Source organism: Hydra viridissima, unplaced genomic scaffold (genome assembly GCF_058129835.1).
Source record: "Hydra viridissima isolate aposymbiotic clone 2 unplaced genomic scaffold, HvirCarnegie_v1 scaffold_2, whole genome shotgun sequence".
NCBI lineage: Eukaryota > Metazoa > Cnidaria > Hydrozoa > Anthoathecata > Hydridae > Hydra > Hydra viridissima.
The window spans coordinates 5,255,388-5,276,469 of NW_028324301.1; the positions used below are offsets into that span (position 1 = coordinate 5,255,388).

At 27.5% G+C, this 21,082-nt stretch overlaps 1 protein-coding gene across 1 annotated transcript; it reads left to right on the top strand.

Moving 5' to 3' along the window:
- The first annotated feature begins 605 nt into the window (after positions 1-605).
- LOC145189666 (transient receptor potential cation channel subfamily M member 3-like) lies at positions 606-20,685 on the top strand. The gene is made up of 16 exons (XM_090078555.1): positions 606-1,089; positions 1,189-1,353; positions 4,390-4,714; positions 7,524-7,825; positions 8,156-8,222; positions 10,933-11,048; positions 12,006-12,350; positions 12,809-13,029; positions 13,248-13,643; positions 13,830-13,983; positions 17,270-17,398; positions 17,503-17,751; positions 17,883-18,060; positions 19,850-19,976; positions 20,060-20,250; positions 20,334-20,685. Exons 1-16 carry the CDS (start codon positions 919-921, stop codon positions 20,450-20,452), a joined length of 3,255 nt encoding a protein of 1,084 aa, XP_089934681.1. The 5' UTR covers positions 606-918; the 3' UTR covers positions 20,453-20,685.
- Positions 20,686-21,082: the final 397 nt, after the last annotated feature.

Sequence of the window (21,082 nt, forward strand, 5' to 3'; positions counted from 1 at the left end):
ACTGCTGAAAATACCTTCAAATTTATGTTTAAAGAAGTTGATGTTCAAAAAAAATTATTTAACAAGAGATCTTAAGAACGCTCTAATTACCAAGCTATATTAAGAAAAAATAGTAAAGAACGATATTTTTAGATGTTTTTTTATGAAAACCACTAAAATATCAGAAATTTGGAAACCCGAGCGAATGCTCAGAGCCCCGAAACCTCATTTGCGGTTGAAAAACAAAACCAAAAACAAACCTATCTAAACAATTTTTGATAGGGGTGAAAATTCGAAAGAATAGGGAAATTGACCATAAAATCCAGGTCAATCTTTTATTCACAAATAAATAACCGGTATTAACCGTTAAGTTTTCTTTTATATTAGCTGAAAGTGCCATTACATATTTTTTATTTTTTACAAATTATTCTTTTTTCTTTTAATAAAAATCTTCTTAGTTTGTCTCAGCTAAAATCTCTATTAAAGTACAGAAATATCCTTTTTACTTCAAAATTCATATCCCTATTTCGCGCTCCATCTAGTTGTCAAAATTTAATTCTCGGAATTCTTTAGTATTTTTTAGCCAATCAAGTTGAAATAAATCTTGCACGGATTTCTCCAAATGCATGAGTACGAATAAACCTCGTGAGAAAAGGCGTATTCATGTTTTGTAGTCTTTTTGGGCATTTGTTCACACCATTATCTAGATTTTATTACGATGTTTTAAAAATATTAGTAGTCTTTAAATAATAACTGAAAGAATAACCTATTTTAAATAGGTTATTACTTAGTCTAATCTTAGATTATTTGGTATTTTAAATGTGTACATGTTAACTCACACAGTTTTATATAATGTTAAGCCCTATATAAACATCACAACTTGCTTAGGTTAAAGGAAATCTACAGATTTTGTTCATTACTTTTTGGAATATTTTTGTGATGGGAGATATCAGCTTGAAAGTTAATAATAAGTATAATCGACTAAAAGATAAAAAAAAAATCTGGATAGCAAATCATATTAAAATACCCAACAAAGATGGTGGGCTAATGACAACTAATGCTTTTGGACAAGTTCAATTTAAAGGTGCAACAAGAAGAGCAATAGCAAAGGTGTGTTACATAACAAGCAAGAATATACCCGTTTTTTAAATATGTGTGTCTACTTTGATATAAGTATTTATAGAATTAAAACTTTGCTAAAACTTTTAGTTTGCAAGGCTAGATGTGAACACAAATGCAGGTGATATTTTTAAACTTCTAGTTGAAGTATGGAACTTGGAACAGCCAAGATTACTGATATCCGTTACAGGTGGTGCAAAAAGTTTTAGTTTAAAACCAGCACTAAAGAATCAGTTTACAGTTGGGCTTTTAAAGGTAATAAAACATGTTTCTTTGATAAATGAATTAAAATCTCTTTTATATTAAACTGTAGGTTTAATGTTGTAACTTACATAAATATATAAGCAATATATATTGTAAAAGCATCTTTGTACAAGATTAACAAAATTAGAATAGCTTTGTAATATGTATGGGATTGGTGAAAAGTAATCTCTTTTTTTCTTTTTCTTTTTTTTTGTGCTTTTAAAAATACAAAAAAACACAAAAAAGTTTCTATGTGTATGGGTAAACTTGAATGAATAAAAAATGAAAATTAACATAATACAGTTCAAAAGCCCCATGAAAAGTCTAATTTGGGCACTATTTAATTTTTTTCACAGGCTTCAGTAATGTTTGAAGAGATGTGAGAGGATAAGTTATTGTCTAACAGAACTTTAACTCCTAAATTCTTTTTTAAAGAAGGTAAACTATTGAAAAAACCACTCTTTAAAAGCTCCTCCATCAAACAATTCTTTTTTAGTGCTGAAGTATCTGGCTCCTTTAGGACATCCTACACACCAAGTTGAACACAGATTATTAGCCTAATAAAGAACAAAACCTGGTAAAATTTCACCTGCTGCATTATGGAAATACTTGTCTTGGTGTTTGTTATATTTGAGGGATATTTACTGCCTCTTTTTACCAAGTATTTTTTTTAGCCAAGGTCATCAGTTAGATTTGTTTTGTCATAGTTGTATATATTGCATAGCAGAACATTTTATATGGTTTTGGGGTTTCGGTAAGATTTTTTATGTTTGGCACAAAGTTATTTGTTAGCTCTGGATGTCTTTATAAAAATGTTTAACTAAATCAGGTCCAGGAATGACTTTACATTCCTTTACTTTTCTACCAGAACCATGGAGATAATTGTTTATCATATGATGCAAGTCTTCGTTACCAGTAAGAAATCCAAAATGACTTAATTGAATGGTACATTTGAAAAAGGCAGCCTCCTCTAATTAGGAAAAATAATATGGTTTACCAGGTTTTAAATCATGCTTTCCTTTCAAAATGTAACAAATTGTTCTTTGATTAACACTATATTTTGCAGCAGCTTGCACTTGTTTTAGGTTTCAGATTTTACATTTTCAATGTTTTGAAATTTTTACTTTTTAAATTTTATATCTTCAAACTTGGATAGGTTGTCCTTTGTATAGTCTTTGTATTTTTTGGTCTTAACCACCTTTTTGTAATGACTTGACATCTGGAAAAAACATTACAAGAAATTAAAACTATAAAAAAGTATGAAATAATTCTACTTATATAAAATATTAGCATGAAGTTTTAGAAAATATTGTTGTTGGATGACCAACTATCTTTGTGATAACTTTGAAAATTGTGCAAAGTTACCTAAAAAGTACTTTATTTACAAGATTGTTATTATTTAATTTTTTATACTGACAATCGGTTTAACACTCAGTATATTTCAAACCAATACCATAATAAGCACTTTAAGCAGTTTATTTACTTTTGAGTTCAATTCTGATCTGTACAGATAAAGATTGCAAGAAACAACTTTTTTCCTGTTTCTATATTTAAACAAAATGACTTATGTTGCCAGAACTTGGGTTTATAAAATTATTTTACCAAGAGTTGTGCAAAGTATGGCATTTTTACAGTATACATATATATCCTGTGGGTTTATTAAGTAAGGCAAAAAATAAATAGACAATGTCTCAAACATTTTATTAAAACATATACAACAAAATTTCATAACTACTAGCACTCTTGGAAGTTTTAATTTATATGTTCAATAATACCCCCATCAACTTGCATGACCAATTCACATCAATAAAGAACGTCAGCCACAGAAGCCAATAATTCATCCTGTGATACTTCAGATGTGATCACTAAAATTCTTCTCTTAAATTCATGAATGCTTTGGACACTGCCTCTTTGATTAACTCTTGATTTAATTACACCCCAGAAATAAAAATTGAAGGAATCAAGATCTAGTGGTCTGGCAGGCCAATTAAAATCAAATTATGACCAATAACACATTGATAGCACTCCAGCACTTCTCTAGCAGACAATAAATAATGAGGAGGTGCACCATTGTGCTGAAAGATTGTTGAGGATAATTGACATTTTTCACAAAATTGTGGCAGAACATGAGTCTCTAGTATGTCTGTATAAATTTCTCCTGTAACAGTATCCTCAAAGAAAAATGGTTGCAAAAAAAATAAGGCTGTAAAACCCATCCAAACACAAATTGTTTTAGAAGGTTTTTCATCATCCCAAATGACACAATTGTGTCTGTAAACATAACCGTTCATGTAAAAATATGCCTCATCACTCCAAATGATATTTGATAAGTGATGCTGGTTTTCAATAATTTGTTTTGAGAAATTGATACATGCAATCTTGTCAGCTGATGTTTTGGCCTGTGTTAAACGCAATTTGTAAGGAAAATGATGCAAATGATGTTGCAGCAAAGTGTAAACACTTGATTTGCATAGACTAGTTACTCTTGAAATATCAGATGTTGTTGCAACACCACAAGGATCATTGCATTGAAGTTCTTTCAGAGAAACACACTGCCACTTCGTTCATCTTTTAGAGATGGATGTCCCAATTTTGGAGCATCGTTAACAGACCCAGTTGTTGCAAGTTTGTCAACTGATCTAGTAATTGAGGATACTGAGAATGAATTCTTATTTAATCCATACTTTGTTTTAAATTATCTGAGAGCTGTAGCTGCACATTTTTTATTTTCATAAAACAACTGTATTATCTAAATGCACAGTGCTAAATCCATGTTAGTTTTAAATCCATAGAAACAAAAAATATTTTTTCTAAAAAATAAATAAACCTCCATACATGTACATTATCACCATCATCATTTATCACAAGCTACAGTTTTTTTTCAAATTGCTTTTTTTCAATAAATTGTTTTTTGGTACCAGTCATTTTTAGCAATATCTATTTGATCTATTTCATTAATATTTTACATCTTATACTTCTATCTAGCATTATATTGCTTAAAGTGGACTCTAGTGTTAAAAATAAAATATTTTCTGAAATTGAATATAGGTTGCACAAACACCAGGAGCATGGGTAATAACAGGTGGAACAAATACTGGTGTTATGAAGCATGTTGGTGAAGCATTGGAAGGAGCAAAAAACCCATGTATTGGGATTGCAACATGGGGAATAGTTACAAATGCAGATGCTTTGATAGATAATGATGGCGAGATTGGTGGATATAAAGATTACAAAGTATCCTGTAGCTTGGTACAGCGTGGTGCATTCTTAGATCACAATCACACTCACCATCTGTTGGTTGATGATGGTTCAATTGGAAAGTTTGCTGTAGAAATACCATTAAGGTCAAGGCTAGAAGAGTACATTATGAAAAGTAAGTTCACTTATAATTTCTCTGTTAGACTCTTGTTTAAAGACTCTAAACAAGAGTCTAACAGAGAAATTATAAGCGTTAGTTTTACCAGCACTTGGGAATATATATTTTTCTTTAATTTAATTTAAAAAAGTAAATAAATTTTAAATTGACACAATATTTTGGCTGTATAATGATTTTTTAAAGGAAAGGAAATAGTTTTTATTTTGGTTATATACTGCACCCAAATTACAGATGAAAAATTACAGATGACTAAATGTGCATAACTCTTTAAGGAAATTTCCTGCACATATTTTGTATTTTTATTTTGTGTTATGTAATTTTTTACATAACATTAAATAAGTTCTATTCTAATACGGTTAGGTAAACTAATTTATGATATTCAATGTAGCTGAATAACCTCTATTGTATATGTAAATCTTTTAAACTATGTATGTATATATTTATACACTTCTAGATATTAGAAAAATATTCTTTTAAATAAGTAAATACAAAGCTTATAACTTATTTCTTTTTTTAGTATAAATTTTTAAATTATTATTATTAAATTATTATAGTTTTATTATTAAATATTGATAATTATTATTATCAAATATAATTGAATATTGCAAATTAAACCATTGTTTAACTCTTGAAATGATTAAAAGAATGATTATTTTTATTTGTTGATTATTAGTTTTAAAAATAATATCAAAAAAGTGCTTACCATATACTATATGTAAATAATTATCATTAACAAAACATATATACTACTATTTTCATATTTTAGCAGCATTAAGCTGTTGATGTTGCAGTATAATAATAGTAAGTTCTAAACTCTGATTAGAATCATACCATATGATGCTTATGGTATGACTCTATTCAGAGTTTCTTGTTGTACAAATATTCATCTCATGGAAGCTTGCTAGTTTGTTGATACATATTTTAAACTTTACCTTCTTTTGGGAAGTTTGATGATGGTGAAAGTGCTTTTGGCACATTCACAGTAGACATTTTTATGAAACTTTCAGAATTTTCATATGTGAGTAGACTTATAAACTATACAACTTCACTTGGAGTTTCTATTCAAATTCTATTGATATTCTATTGATAATATAATCCAGAGCTGGATTAGATTGTCAATAGAAAAAGTTAAAATGGAAAATGCTTAAAAATGACAAAAAGTAATGTTTAATTTATCATAAGTCATTTTCTAGGACAACCAATCAGTCAAAAGGTTTCAAATTCTTTAATCACTGGTTTTCCAGTTGACATAAATGGTGATGGCTTTACAACATTATTTGCTTTATTTATGGGTCTTACTCATGTTCAAGTTTAACTACTTTTCTACTTCAGGTTTTAAATTATTCAATGTTGAACTAGATTGATTGTATCTTTTTTATCAGATTGAAAATTAAGCCTAACTTTTTCCTTGAATGGAAAAATGTTGTATCTAACACATAATAATGGGACTTGAGTGGACTTTTTTTGGATGAGTAAAAAAGAAAAAGTTGTGCTTTGTATTCGATATGTTATTCTGCATGAAAACTTTAATAAAGTTACTCAAATTTTAGAAATACTTATATAGAAAAATACTACAAATGCCTATAAAGTGGCTACATAGTAAGTGTATTTTAGCACTTATGTTTTTAAGTTCTTACAAAGTTTTGTACTAAATCTTCATAATTATGTGCTTTATGGTAGCACAAAAGTATGAATTGTTGGTAGTTTTTCCTCACTTAATATAGAGAAAAATCTGAAAAGATATTTGAAGCAAGTGTCATGCTTATTCAGTGCCCTAAAATGTTGTTCTGTTAGTCCCAACCTAATAGGTAACAGAAGGAGAAAAATTAATTCCTTGTCAGCTAATGTTGCATTAATTACGCTTCTTTTATCTAATTTCATGTCACCCTTTTATCATAAGGTTACTTAGTCTTACCATCTAATAAACAGACAAAACTTTGGGTGCTTTGTGAATACACAATGCTAATATTTTGAAATACAATTTCAGTATTTTGACACTCTTTTTTCAGTTTTGTAGATAGGCTGATCAGAAAAGATGCATATCTATAAACAGTTGCTGATCTTCTGGAAATACTTTCATGTTTACTTCCAATGCTAACTATGGTTTAGGAAATTTAAAAGTTCCTATGCTGAATCAGGATCCACATCTTTCTTGTAGTGACTGAAAGTCATAGTAAAAAAACAACTATCATCATGGTGGTTTGTTTGCTCCCTCCAAATCATAGGTACACCAAATCCTAAACTTTTCATTGTTCTATTTTCCCACTAACATAAACACTGTACACAAGTTGAGCATATGTTACAAAGATACCAAAATATGCAAGATATGGTTGCTTTCACTAAAAATGTTGCAAGAAGTATTAGGATCATTTAGACTACTTTTTCTTCAAAAACTCATTAGTTTGTAAAAAAAAAAAAGATCTAATAATAAAAAAAAAGTAACTCAAAATTTAATCAAACAAAAACATTAAATTTATTAGGTAGCTGAAAAAAATACTAAAACAAAGGTTGATAAATTACTCTAATAAGTGGTAAAACCTCAAAAACTAAAACCAATTCCACAAGACTTAAATCCTTTATGAACTCTAAAATATACAAAATATAATACACAAAAATATACAAATTTGATCAATATATTATTGACATGTAAATTTGTTTTTGTTGACCTGTGTAATTCATTTTTCAATCAATGTGATGTCTGTATTTTTAATTTTAGGCGAATACTCTTTAACATCAATAATAATCTTAATTGAATTTTTTTTATAAAAGCTTTCCTTTTTTAATATATTTTTTGTGGTATTTGTAGCTGGAGTACCATCTGTTTTGATGGTTTTGGAGGGTGGTCCAGGTACACTTAACACAGTTCGGGAAGCTATTTCTAAAGAGCTTGCTCTATCTGTTGTCATCATAGTTGGTAGTGGTCGTGCTGCTGATTTGCTTGCTTATGCATACGACAACATAGACTCAACAAGAATTGATGAACTTGTTAATAATCCTGATAAAAACTTGCTTAATGAAGTGATTCATTTTCTTCCTGAGCTCAAGACTGAGCAAAAGCAAATGGAGGCTTACAAAGAAGTTTTGGATTGTATGAAGAAGAAAAAATTAGTATGTTTTCTTGTTCAGCAAGTTGTATTTTTAAAAATTGTTAAAGGTTTTCACATAACTTATTGAACTACTTTTTTATTATGTTTGCCTAAAATTCATTTTTGTTGAATTTGTTTTCAAATAATGATATCAAGAATTTAATATTTAAAAAGAATTCATTTTGGGCTTAAGTGTTTTTCATCCACATATTAGCAGGTTTCCATTTTATGCAAAATGTTTTAGAAAATGTTTCAATGTTGTCACATCTTTTCTAACATTTTGTTGGAGTTTTTTTAAAAGATATTTTGTGGAGTGTTGTGAAAATATGTTTTGATTGCATGATTTGTTCAGATTTCACTATTTCATATGTCTGAAAAAAGTGGTGTGGATGAGGCTATTTTAAAAGCACTCTTGAAAGGTATGTTAGTTTCCCTCTGATAAAAGTTTTTCTTAAAAAAAGAAATTATTTTCTAATGAATTTTATTTTAAATGAAGTTTCAAAACCAATTAAGTTACATAGAGTAGGATTATATATATACTTAGTATAGCATAGTGTCTATATTGGCATTCCATAATAATTGGGCAAAATTTCAACAAAGTCCCACAAAGACCACTCAAGTTTTTATGAAACATGTTGGAGTAGTGTATATTAATGATATCAAAACATGATAATATGGGCTCAATATGTTAAATGGTTTTTAAGAAACAAACTTCTTTCTAAGCAAAAACATTTTTTACTTCTTTTTTTAAAATAAATAACTTTTAAGCTAAGTGTTTACACACCTCAATTTTTCCAATCTAATAAGTACTCTCTGGATACTCTCATATGAGCAAAAAGTTAAAAAACTTACTAAACTTGAAATTTTGTTTCATTTTTTCACTGTTGGTTAAAAATTTTTTCTCACAGCTTGTAGTATTTGGTAATATAAAGTCTGGATCATTTTATCACTAATGTGAGATCCATTGAAGCCAAAAAAAAGAGAAAACATTTCCATTTTTTCACCAAAACACACCAAGAAATTTTTGTCACTAAACTGCTCCATAAAACTGGTCCATAAGGAATTTAAAAAAACAAAACAATTTAAATAAATCGTTTTTAATTATTTTAATTTTTTTTAGGTAACTGCTGTGCTTAGTAGATTGGTTAGCAAATAATTTACACTCCCATTACATTTTTATCATTAGTACTAATATATTATCAGGACTGTTTAAATTGGCTAAGAGTTTCTAGTTTGGTCCCTTTACCTAGTTGTTACTAGAAAGATCCACCAGAATCTGTGTGAACTTAAAAAGATAAAAATAATCCTCAGCAGAGCAAAGATCACCCTGTACCACCTGAAAAAAATACAATTATAAATATTGTAAAATTAAAAAAGATTACTTTATAAAAATGATGGAATAGATTGGATATCATAAAAATGTTATCTATTGTGAGTCCAAAGAGAATACAACAAAAGCTTCACTTTTAAAGTTACAGATAAATAAGATTATATTTTTAAGATTATTAGCAGTAACTGTAGTTGTGCAGGTATGGTAAATTATAATAGTATATAAAATAATATGCAAAAAAATTAGTTGACTGTAGAAAAGTGTAAATGGAATTATTATGGTTATTTTAGTTTATAGACTTATTTGGTTTAGGAACTTTGTAAAATTTTAATAAACTTTTGACAAAAAAAATAGTGCGTAAATAAAGCATGACTGTATACACAAACTTTGTAAAGGTGCTTATTAGAAAGTAATATGTAAACAGATAATTCATTTAATTTACTGATTAACTGTAGTGAATATTTATAAGCAATTTTTTTTGTTTGTTGGTCAGTTTTTGTAAAGGTAAAATATTAGGAGATAATTGCAGAATAACAAACTGTGGTGCATCAAGAAAGGTATAAGAATACTCAAGCTTCCTCATGGAAATTCTGCAGATTCTGTTCACATATATGTATATACACACCAAACCTGATAAAAACTGCTTGAAATTACTTATTATTCTCTGGTACAGGAAAATGTACATTCTACTTGTGAAACAATGGTTTTTGTTAGCATTGACTTATATACTTATTAAAAGATTTTGTTTAAACCCAAAAGAGAAATATTTCAGTGCTCAAAAAAAAATAGAGCATCATCCAGAAAACCCTGATGTTAAATGAATGCAATGCTATAGCAATATACATTACTATATTATATATATATATATATATATATATATATATATATATATATATATATATATATATATATATATATATATACATATGTATATATGTAAATAAGCTTTTCTCTGTCTTTTTATCATTCACGCTAGATATATTAGCTCTATAAATAAATGCTATGTTATCAGCAAGTTTGCTTGATAATAATGTTGCACCACCTTCATATTTAGTATCAAAATTAAAGATTTACTTATAGTAGCTTACTACTTTGGTGAAACAGTCAGCATAAGACTTGTTTAATTTTTTTTTATCTTCTTCAATACTTTCCAAAAGCATTATAAAGTCAGAATTACAAAAATATTGCAGTCATTGTAAATTTTTGTGCTATGAACAGTCGACGTTATTTGATCACAGCTTTCTCAGGTTTTTTTAGTTATGTCTATAAAATATGATTTTAATGACAATAGGTCCAAAAACACAAAAAAAAGGTATATTGCGAGTATTAAAGCAGCAATATATTAGAACTGTAAATGTTGTAAGCTGTAACTTTAACTTAAATGGGTTGAAATGACTTAAAATGGTTGACCGAGTTCAAAGAATTCAAAGAATTGTTGATTTATGACATCATTAGATAAGCTTGAATGCATCTTGCTAAAGAATATTTGCAGTTTAGAATGCAGTTTAAATAACTTAAATGGTACACCGAGCTGACTTAAATGTTATGTAAATCAACCTGGTTTATGAGTTGATGTCAGTTTTTTGAGCTAATCTAAGCAGTATAAAGAACTCAAATTATACACCTGGAAAATGAAATTAGTACTAATTAGTTTATTTACTAAGTTTAAATGTATAATCAGTATCAAATATATATTTTTAATATTTCAAATGTTTTTGCATTATTACAATTTTCAAATATTTTTTTGCTTTATAAAAATGTTTTAAATTCATTTCTTTGTTTTGTATATTTTTTGCCAGCTGAAGGCAATGAATTATCTTTATATGATCAATTGAAGCTGACATTGCTATGGGATCGATATGACCTGGCAAAAGATTGCATTTTAAACAGAAGCCAAAGCCTAACAGAGCAAGAGGTGCAAGTAGCCTTTGTCAAAATAGTTTTACTAGCTTAATGGTTCTAAAATAACAACTTGTTTTTTATTTATTGTTGAAAAATTGTAGGTTTTCTTTTTGTAAGACATAGGCTTTTGAAAAAAAAACGAGACAATTGTTAATATTGAATGGGAAAATATTACCATTTGTGGATTCATTTTATATTGACACTTCATACTTTTTCTTTTATCTTTTTTAACTTTTTAGATGTTGATTAATATTTTCTTCTTCATTGAGTTGTTGAGTTTCAATATTTTCAGTATTCAGATCCTTATTTTGAAATCTTTAGGCTAAATTATTTTGTTAAAATTTGTTGGTGATTAAGAGTTATTAAAATTAATCTGTTTTATGCAGTAATAAAACTGTGAACATTCTTTTTATTACTACAATCGGAAAAATTTAGAAAAGGGGAATTTAAGTTATTTCTGGCATAAATTATGAATATTGAATAAATGTTGAATAAATTTATGTTTAATTAAAATTGTTGTTGGAATATTTTTTAATAATTAAAAAAGTCTTTGAAATTAAAATAATGTTTTCAGATATTTGTTGTAATTCAAAATAATTATTTATATTAAAAAAAATTATTTAGCGTTTTTAAGTTATTAAGTTTACTAAAAAATCTCAAAATCACCTCAAACTTCAAGTCTAAAACTTTAAATTGCATCCGAAAATTTTTCTTTTTAATGAAAGTCAGTTGTTTAAAAATCTAAGTAAATCTCTCAGTGCAGAGCTTATGTTACAGATTATTCAGAACTGATATTACAAGTCACCAAGTTTCTATTACCATGTGTATTGTGTAAAATAAATTTCTAAATAGGTTTTTTCATCTTTATTTTATTTATTCAAGAAACGAAATAAACTTTGAAATTTACTTATTTTATCTTTATATTACAATTTCACTTAATTTTAAATGGTTCCATTTATAATTTTTTCAGGAAAAAGATCTAAATTCAGGAATGATTATGGCTATAGCAATGAACCGCGTGGATTTTGTAAAGTTGTTTCTTAGCTATGGTATTAGCATTCAATCTATTTTGAGCCCACAAGTGCTTGAATTTCTATATGGTTATCTTTGTCAGAGTTCTCATTCAATACTTAGCTATGTGTTGAAAAAAGATTATGAACCAGCTTCAGGAATTTACAAAGATGTAATGCAACTGTTATGCAGCTATGAAAAGTATGATGATAAAAGAATTTCTGTATCCTTGAACAAAATTAAAAGTGTCATAAAAGATGCCTGTTCTGTTTTCATGAAACAAAGAAGTGATCAATTTATTGAGGTACTCTTCATTATCAATAGCATATTGTTCTGTGTAATATTTTTTTAATTAGTTTTACATAGTAAAAATTCTTTTAAAAGAAAAAACTTTGATTGAATATAAAACTAAAAATAGAGTTATTGCAAGGAATCTTAAAAATTTGTGAATATTTTCTTTTCTCTCAAATTATTTAAATGACTTTTTTTTTGTAAATTCAATAAATGGATAATTATAATCACAAGCTGTTAATGAAGAAAGTCAGTTCTAAATAATTCTATTAGTTCTTCTTATGAGTTTAGGGAAGTTGAAAATTAGTGCCTTAATTGTAGTTTTATATTGCATATTTTTAAAATAACCTAAATATTGCATATTTCATAATTTTTGTTATTAGAAAACTGCTTTACTCTAAGATATTTGTTTTTTCAATTGCTTTAATATTTTTTTCTAGCAAACGTTAAACCAATTGTTCTTTTTTTAAGGGCAACAATGGTCAACAAGAATTTAAATATCCATACAAGGAACTATTTTTCTTTGCTTTGCTTAGTAATATGCATGAAATGGCTATTTACCTATGGAGATTTGAAGAGGATAGTTTGGAAAAAGCATTTTTTGGAATAAAAATTAACAGTTATTTATCTGAAATTGCATTAAAACATGAGCTGCCTGATGATATTGTTCAAGAATTGAAAGAAAATGCTTCGTAAAAAATTTAAAATTTTTATTTACATTTTAAAAATTATCTTTAAATTTTTCTTTTCTTATTGCTTATAAGCAAAGTCATAGCCTATTAAAAGTTTTTTATCAATTTTTTTTTAGTTTTAAGAAGTTTTTATTTTCTTACTTTAAATTTATTTTTATTCATATTTGTTTATGTTTTTGCTAATTAAAGCTTCCTGATACTTGTAAACTCTTTCTTAGAATATTTCAGAAGCTTTGCACTGAATTGTTGGATCAATGCTTTCGAACAGATAGAATAAAAACAGAAAAACTTATCACTTGCACCTCTAACCAATTCAATTCTCATACATGTTTAAGTCTGGCCGTTTTAAGTGATCATAAAGATTTCATTTCCCACAATGCTGTTCAAACTTTGATGAATGATGTTTGGACAGGAGATATTAAAGATACAGATATATCTTGGTGGCAGTATTTGCTTGCTTTTGTGTTCCCACCATATATTAGTTTTTTTGAGTTTGAGAGCAAATCAGATTACACGGTGACAGATATGTCTAATGATGAGCCAGAGGTAAATGAGGATATAGTTGAAGCCATGATAAAGGATACTAAAACAGTTGATACATCATTAACTAGAAGGTTTACATTGAAATTTTTTTTTTCAATAAAATGAATTTAGTTCTTATTTGTTTATCTTTGTAAAAATATGTTTGGAACCAAAAAATCGTTTCAAAAAGAAAAATTACTTCACTCTATAATTGTCTATTTGCAAATATAACCATGAAAAATTTATAAACTTGAAAAAAGTGAACCTTTTTTTTTTAGTAACTCATCAAGTAATCTAGTGAACGAATCACACTCAATCAATGACTTGAATAGTTTTGCTACAGTTCCAGAAAATTTACCAAAAGTTAACTTTACATTTAAAATGCTGAAGTTTTATTTCTATACTCCTGTTATAAAGTTCTTATCAAATTTGGTAAGGTTTTTTTTTTTACAATATTTCAATTTATGGCAATTTTTTGATTTTTTTTTGTATGATAAAGAGATATTTTAAAAACTCACTGATTTTTATTCTATTTCAGGAAGTTTCATCAACAATTTTAAATTAAATGACCCCTAATAATCCCATTTTTGCAAAAATGTATAAAATAATTGAAAATGAATTGAAATCTTTTAATTCGCTGTTGTTATAACCAATTTCAATTTTTGAAAAATGTTTCTTTATTGATATATGTTTTCAACATGAGATGTAATCAAGGGCAGTGCTATTCAAGGGATTGGTCTTTAGGATAAATGCTTTAGGATCAGGGTGCAAGTGAAGGCCAGTTACTTCAAACCCTACAGTTTTGTTACAAAATAGAAGCTAATAAAACAATAATTTAGTTACCCCTTGACTCTCTTAACTGGACAGAAAAAAGCTCTTACTTTGTTTCAAATGTAAATAAAGTTTTAAATTGTTGCTTTTGTTACATTTTTCATCCACTTCTTCCAAACTATTTATTGTTTAAATATGAACCTCTACATACAACAATTATTAACTTCATAGAATATTTAATTGAAATTTAGCAAAAAAAATATATCAAACCAAGAAAAAGAAAATGTTACATTAAATTATGTTAAGTAAAGGATTTTAAGTTAAATAATTTTAATTTTGATAATTTTAATTTAATGATTTTCTTGAGGTTAAAGTTCATTCCAATACACTTATTATCTCAAGTAATTACATATAATATATATTGATATATTATTCAAGTGTCTAATTTCTCAAGTTTATATGGAATGAACTTTAACTTCAAAAATTTCTAATGTCTCCAGTTCAAACTTAGTACAATTGTATAAACCATGATTGCATATGGTCTCTAGGATAAATACTTTAGGATCAGATTTAAACTTGTTCAACTAGAGCTAAAGTGCCTAGACTGCAAAACACCATCTCAGTAAGTACATGCAATTCATGATAGATTTATCATCTCTAATACAACTCCATGGATCATTTGTAATTAAAACATAAGTTGCCTTATGCAGTCCAGATAATTCATTACAAGTACTGATTTAAGATACTGTAGTTAGAGTTGTGCTTCTAGAATTGTGGTGTCATTTTTATAAAGAGAAGGGTGATAGTATTGCATCTTTTTATGATGGTGATCTATTGTTTGTATATTGGATTGTATTTTCAGCTATTGACTCTACATCTGAAGTAGTCTCTGATAAACAAAGTGCTTCAATGTCTCCTATGAAATTAATGGCACCATCAACATGTTCATTTGTTAAGATCATTGCCACAAACTAGAACTGATAATCTGTTCTGGATGGTTTTCCTGGTTTCTTTTTAAGTCAGCTTACAAAATTGTTATTTCCGAGCAAGGTATTACTGAGCATGGATTGAGACAGTAAAATAAACATTGGATCAATTTGGCTGCAGAACTCAATGCAGTACTGATTCTCAACTATTGAGAGTGGGATTTAGCAATGTGTTTAAAATAAGCAATAAACTTCTATCAAGGAGAATAAACTAAATCTATGATATACATTAAGCTGCGTACTAATCCTTGTAAATAAAGTTGCCATCCTCAATTTTTCTTTTGATAATCATATGGTTGCATCTCTTCATCCTAAATGCTTCATAAATCCACTTTAACTTTTAATTACAGTTGCTGCATCTTGCACACCACTTTCTGTAATTCAAAATATATAATTCATAAAAATGCCAATATTTGAATGATTTGCTCCACAATTGCTATTTGTAATTAATTGTCAACAATGGCTATATAAATTATTAAGCTCTACGAGGAAGTGTAATTACATTAAAATGAAATTACTTAAAAAATCTCATTTTGTTATCTTTTTTTAATTGCATTTCTTAGACTTTAAGTTTGTTTTATATAAGATATGGCAACCTGGGTTTTTTTCACATCAGGATTCTTTCTTGGAGTATGTTGTCAAAAAATATAAGAAAGATGATGGGTTAAAGATTGATTCACATTGATGCACAGCAATTATCAATATAAATAAAACATTTTTACGAAATTAATTTGATCTTGATAAAGATCAAATTAATTTGATAAGAATGTTTTATCTATATTGATAATTACTGTCCATTCTTCAGGTAAAATAACCACTATTAGTCTGCAAGAATTTACCACACATGTTATATTTTAAGGAAGTGCATAGTGATGTGCTCTTAGAGTAAACAAATAAGGAAATAAATACTTTTTATAAAAAATTATTTACAAGCCCAAACTTTTGTTAAGTTTGAGTTGAATTTATTTAAGTTTGAGTTGAATTTATTTAAGTTTGAGTGGAAGGTTGTGATCTTTGAATTTTCTTTTTTGCGTCTAGTTTAACTGGTTTATCCTAGTTACTTTTGTTTTACTAAGACACATAAAGTTCCTGTTAACTTTATTTTGAATAGCATTATTAGTTATAAATTTAAGACTTCTTTGATGATCAAATCTTCTCTGATGATCAAATCTTGTTAAAAATAGATAAGACCATGTTTATATATAAATAAGACCATATTAACAATATGAAATACTAAAATATTGTTAAAATTTTTACTGTTATTGATCAATATGTAATGGTGATATGATTAAGCTTAAAAATATTAAAAATCTCAACAACTCAACTCTAATACCTAAAAAAATTCCATCTTTTGATTTAAGAAGCTGTTGTGCTTTTTGCCAATTTGTGGTCAAAAAAGTGAAGTTAGTAAATTAATATTTCTGGTTTTATTTGAAATATAAACTTTCAAACTAAAAAAAAAGTGTTTAAAACCAATAAGAAACATTTTACTAAAATTCAAAAAAAAAAAAATCTACAACACTGATATGGAAATTTCAACTTTACATCTCGATAAAAGTATTTTACAAACTTGGAATTTCAAAAGAACCTAAAATTTTTATACCAATTTACCATGCCAAAATAATTTAAATGATTTTTTCATTATAATTTACAAGTAGAAATAAAAAATTTAGACATTAAAAAATGTCTAAAAACATGAAGCACTGAGGCACTTGACCTTGAATGTCAAGATCAAGGACTAGAATTTAACATCCTAGACTAAGACCAGCATCCTCAAGGCTAAGGTTGTAACTCTCAAGAATAAGGTTCTAACACTCATGACTAAGGCCAATTCCACAAACTCTAGGTCAAACCGGAGACAAGCCAAAGTTAACCTTTAGGAAACATCTCTGATTTTTAATGTTTCAGCATTGTTATTTCTTTTTTTAGTTCTCATGACTTAACAATGGTTACATTTTTAGATTGGATACTTGCTCTTTATAATGTTGTTTTCTTATGTGGCTATGGTGAAAAAAGAGAACACACCGTCTGTAGCAGAGTGGATTCTGGTTGTATATATTGTCTCATTAACAATAGAAGAGCTGCGCCAAGTAAAAAATAAAAAATGATAGTTTAAGTTGAATAGATTTTATGTGGATTTTTTTTCTTTCCAATTTTCAAATGATTGATTTAATTCATAGTCTTTTGTAATTAGATAATACAAGATGAGGCATTAACTCTCGAAGGAAAGCTAAATAACTGGTGGTCAAGTCACTGGAACAAACTAGATGCCATAGCACTGTCAATCTTTTTTGTTGGGTTAGGGCTTCGATTTCATGTGGACACTTTATTTGTTGCACATGTTTTGTATGCCATTAATGCTGGTATGTGGGTGTTTCGACTGCTCAATGTATTTTATGTTGACCGAGTGTTGGGTCCATATGTGGTCATGATTTTTAAAATGGTATATTTTTAATTTGTTTTTTTAATTTTCTTCTTTTTTGTGTGTGTGTGTGTGTGTTTCTTAAATTACTCCTTAGTATGTTTTAAAAAAGTTTCTGTTAAGAAAAATATTTTTCTTTGGGTTTTGTTTAGTTTGTGGATATGTGTAGTTTCCTGCTGATTCTATTTGTGTTTCTTGTGGCCTATGGTGTATCTTCTGCTGCTATATTGATGCCACAAGATGGTGGAATTAAAATGATTCTTGATGCAGTCTTTCATCCCTATTTTAATATCTATGGAGAGCTGTTTATTGACCGGGATCCTGCTAATTGTAAATACATTTTACTTACTAATTCATTTTTCTTATAAGACAAGAATACACAATATTTTTATCAGATTTATTATGAAAATGGCTACAGAGAATATGTTTTCATAATAGTTTCTGATAAAAAGGTATGAATTTGTTTGATTGACATTCCAGAATTCAAGACAACATTTGTCCAACATCTACTAAATGTTAAGTGGTGCATTAGTAGAATATTGGCGTCCAATATTGATCCAACACAGGAAAGATCAATGGTTATATTATTGATTCAACATGAAAGTATAGTACACAAGCAAAGTGTACAAGCTCAGCCCAATGTCATATATGATGTGGGTCAATCTTCTGTCTGATATAATACCTTTGCATTAATTTTTAACAAGGCTTGATAAAATGTCTATAACTAGCCTAAAAATTAGTTACATATTCAAATAGTAAATAACATTATAATAGACAAGTGTAATATCTTAAAGTAAACAATACCACCAGTAAGTTGAAGTGCTTTAAAAATAAGATTGTGAGGTGATTCTTTTATGATTTTTTTGGCTAATTATAATTTTCATTTTCAGTATTCTGATGATTCTTACATCTGTACTTTGTGAAAGGGAATCAGAGAGTTGGATAATTAAAGGATTGGAGGATTCTCATTAATTTTTACTCTAAAAAAGCTCTTTTTTATGAGTCCCTATTTTGATCAATTTTCTTTGAGGACTTGAAATACTTTTGATCACGTGTTTCATCCTGTAACATCATGTATAACATCATGTTTGTTGGAATTTGTTCTTACAAATCCAATGTGTGAGCGTTAGCTCAACAAGTACCTAGTAGTCTGTACTTAAATGTAGTAAATTTTTTGATGAAATGGTTTTTACAAACACTTTACATAATTTTGGAAGTGGATTATGTGAACTTAATGAACTGAAGTTTCAGAGTCAATGCACTACAGTTTTGAATTTAGTATCTCCACATCACTTGATGGGGTACTAAATTTGATCTTTGAAGTTTGTTCTTCTTGTAAATTTTTCCCTGGTAAATTTCTAACTTTTTTTTTGTCTTTTTTTTGTCTTTTTTGATTAAGTAATTGATCTCTAGAGCCTAGTACCAAATAAATTTTTGTCTTTGAGGACCTCCATGTCTGAATCCAAGTTTGATTTGTGCATTTATGAACCCAAATTTGTTTTTTCTTCATGATGGATCAAATTTTGTTGCAATCCACTGTAAAATTTTGTTGTAAAGACTTTTTTAATGTGATCATTAAAAAAAAAAAAGTATAATTTAAAAAAAGTTATAATAAAAATATTTTTATTAAAGTATGCATACATGTTAACTATAAAGTAGTCCTAAGAAATTGTAAATATTTGAAATATTTATAATTTCTTAGTTACGTAGTATGTTCTCACCAGCTAATATAATTTCAATATCATTGTATTTATATCTTTCTTGCAAATGATACTGTATCAAATTTTTAAAACATGCTTATGAATTAAGTTTGCTCATAAAATTATCTCAACATATTTTATACATACATCATATTTTCACTTTAACTTCTTTATAAGCTATTCTTAAAGTTTTTTTTTAACCTTCACAAAACTTTCCATAAACTAACTAAAAATCCTCTCATGTTAAAACTTTTATGATAAATTTTCTGTGAAGTTAATCATGAAATAAGAGGATATTTATACAAAGTTTTTCAAGAAGATTTTTCATTTTTCAAAGCTTTCAATTCTTGATTAAAACTTTTTTACGACTTTTAAATTAATTTTTGGATTGGATCATTTTTTATAACTTTATTTTTTAGCAAATACTACTCGTTTCGGGACAGATTTTCACCACAATTATGCCGAGCCTCTTGCTTGGATTCTACTAGGATTCTATCTTCTGATAGCAAATGTTTTGCTCCTCAATCTTCTCATCGCTATCTTTAAGTATGCCAATTCTGATTTTTAACAATTTTGCATTTCCTTTAAAGATATTCAAATGATATTTTATAACCAAATCTTTTTTTAAGCAACACCTACGAAGAGGTCCAATCTAATGCAGAACAAATTGGCAAATTTGAACGCTACTCACTGATCATGGAGTATGCAACTCGACCACCGCTGATTCCTCCGTTTATTCTTTTGTGCCATATTTACATGTTGGTGATGTTTTTTATAAACATATATCATGGTCGAACCTCTTCTCAAGAAAAGAATTTAAGTATGATTTTACTACAAAATCAATTTTGTAATCTTCGATCCTGAGAATTTAAAAGGTAATTCTGTTTTTATATTTACTTATAGGAAGCATCCTGACAGAGGAGCAGCGAGAAGAGATCACTGAGTTTGAAAACGAATGTAAGTCTGAGCTTTTAAGAAAGCAATATAATAAAAAAAAAGAGAAAACAGGTCAAACAGGTTGATGTTTTTGTACTTGGATTTTTGTGATTATGAATTTTTTTTTACCAATTTTTTATTACTTTATATAAAAACGTGATTTAATACAAAAACCCTTGTTGTTTTTTTGTTGTTTTTTTTTGTTAGAAAATTTAATAGAAATAAAATTTGACAGACAGAAATGTTGATAGAAATATATTTTTGATAAATATTGTAAAGGTATGTAAACCTTTTCCAATGATTTCTGCAGAAATGTTCTTGGCAAACTAAATAAAAATCTGAAAGCAATAATTAACTTGTTTCATTTAACCATTTATCGTGATTTTTATCTATTTTTTTATTAATCCCAAGAATCAATCCCAAAGAATTTTTTTATTAATCCCAAGAATCGTATTATTAAATTTGATGTTTCAAAATTACTGAAAAGACGCCTTTCATCTATAGGGTAATATATGGCTTAACGAGATAGTAGGGTAAAATAAGATATCGCAGATTTGTCTTCATTTACCTGCTATTGAAATTTTTATAGCTTTATTTTTGAAAATTCATTTATTGTTTGTAAAATTCAAAAAATGTTTAAGAAATTTTAAAATTTTTTCAAACAGTTTTCATGGTTTATAAAACTCCGAAAAAAAATTTGCATAAATTTTAAGATT

Coding starts and splice junctions, on each gene's coding strand:
- LOC145189666 (XM_090078555.1), top strand. CDS start 919: ATGGGAGATATCAGCTTGAAAGTTAATAATAAGTATAATCGACTAAAA. Junction 11,049..12,005: donor AAAGCCTAACAGAGCAAGAG/GTGCAAGTAGCC, acceptor TAATTTTTTCAG/GAAAAAGATCTAAATTCAGG. Junction 17,752..17,882: donor TGGTCATGATTTTTAAAATG/GTATATTTTTAA, acceptor GGTTTTGTTTAG/TTTGTGGATATGTGTAGTTT.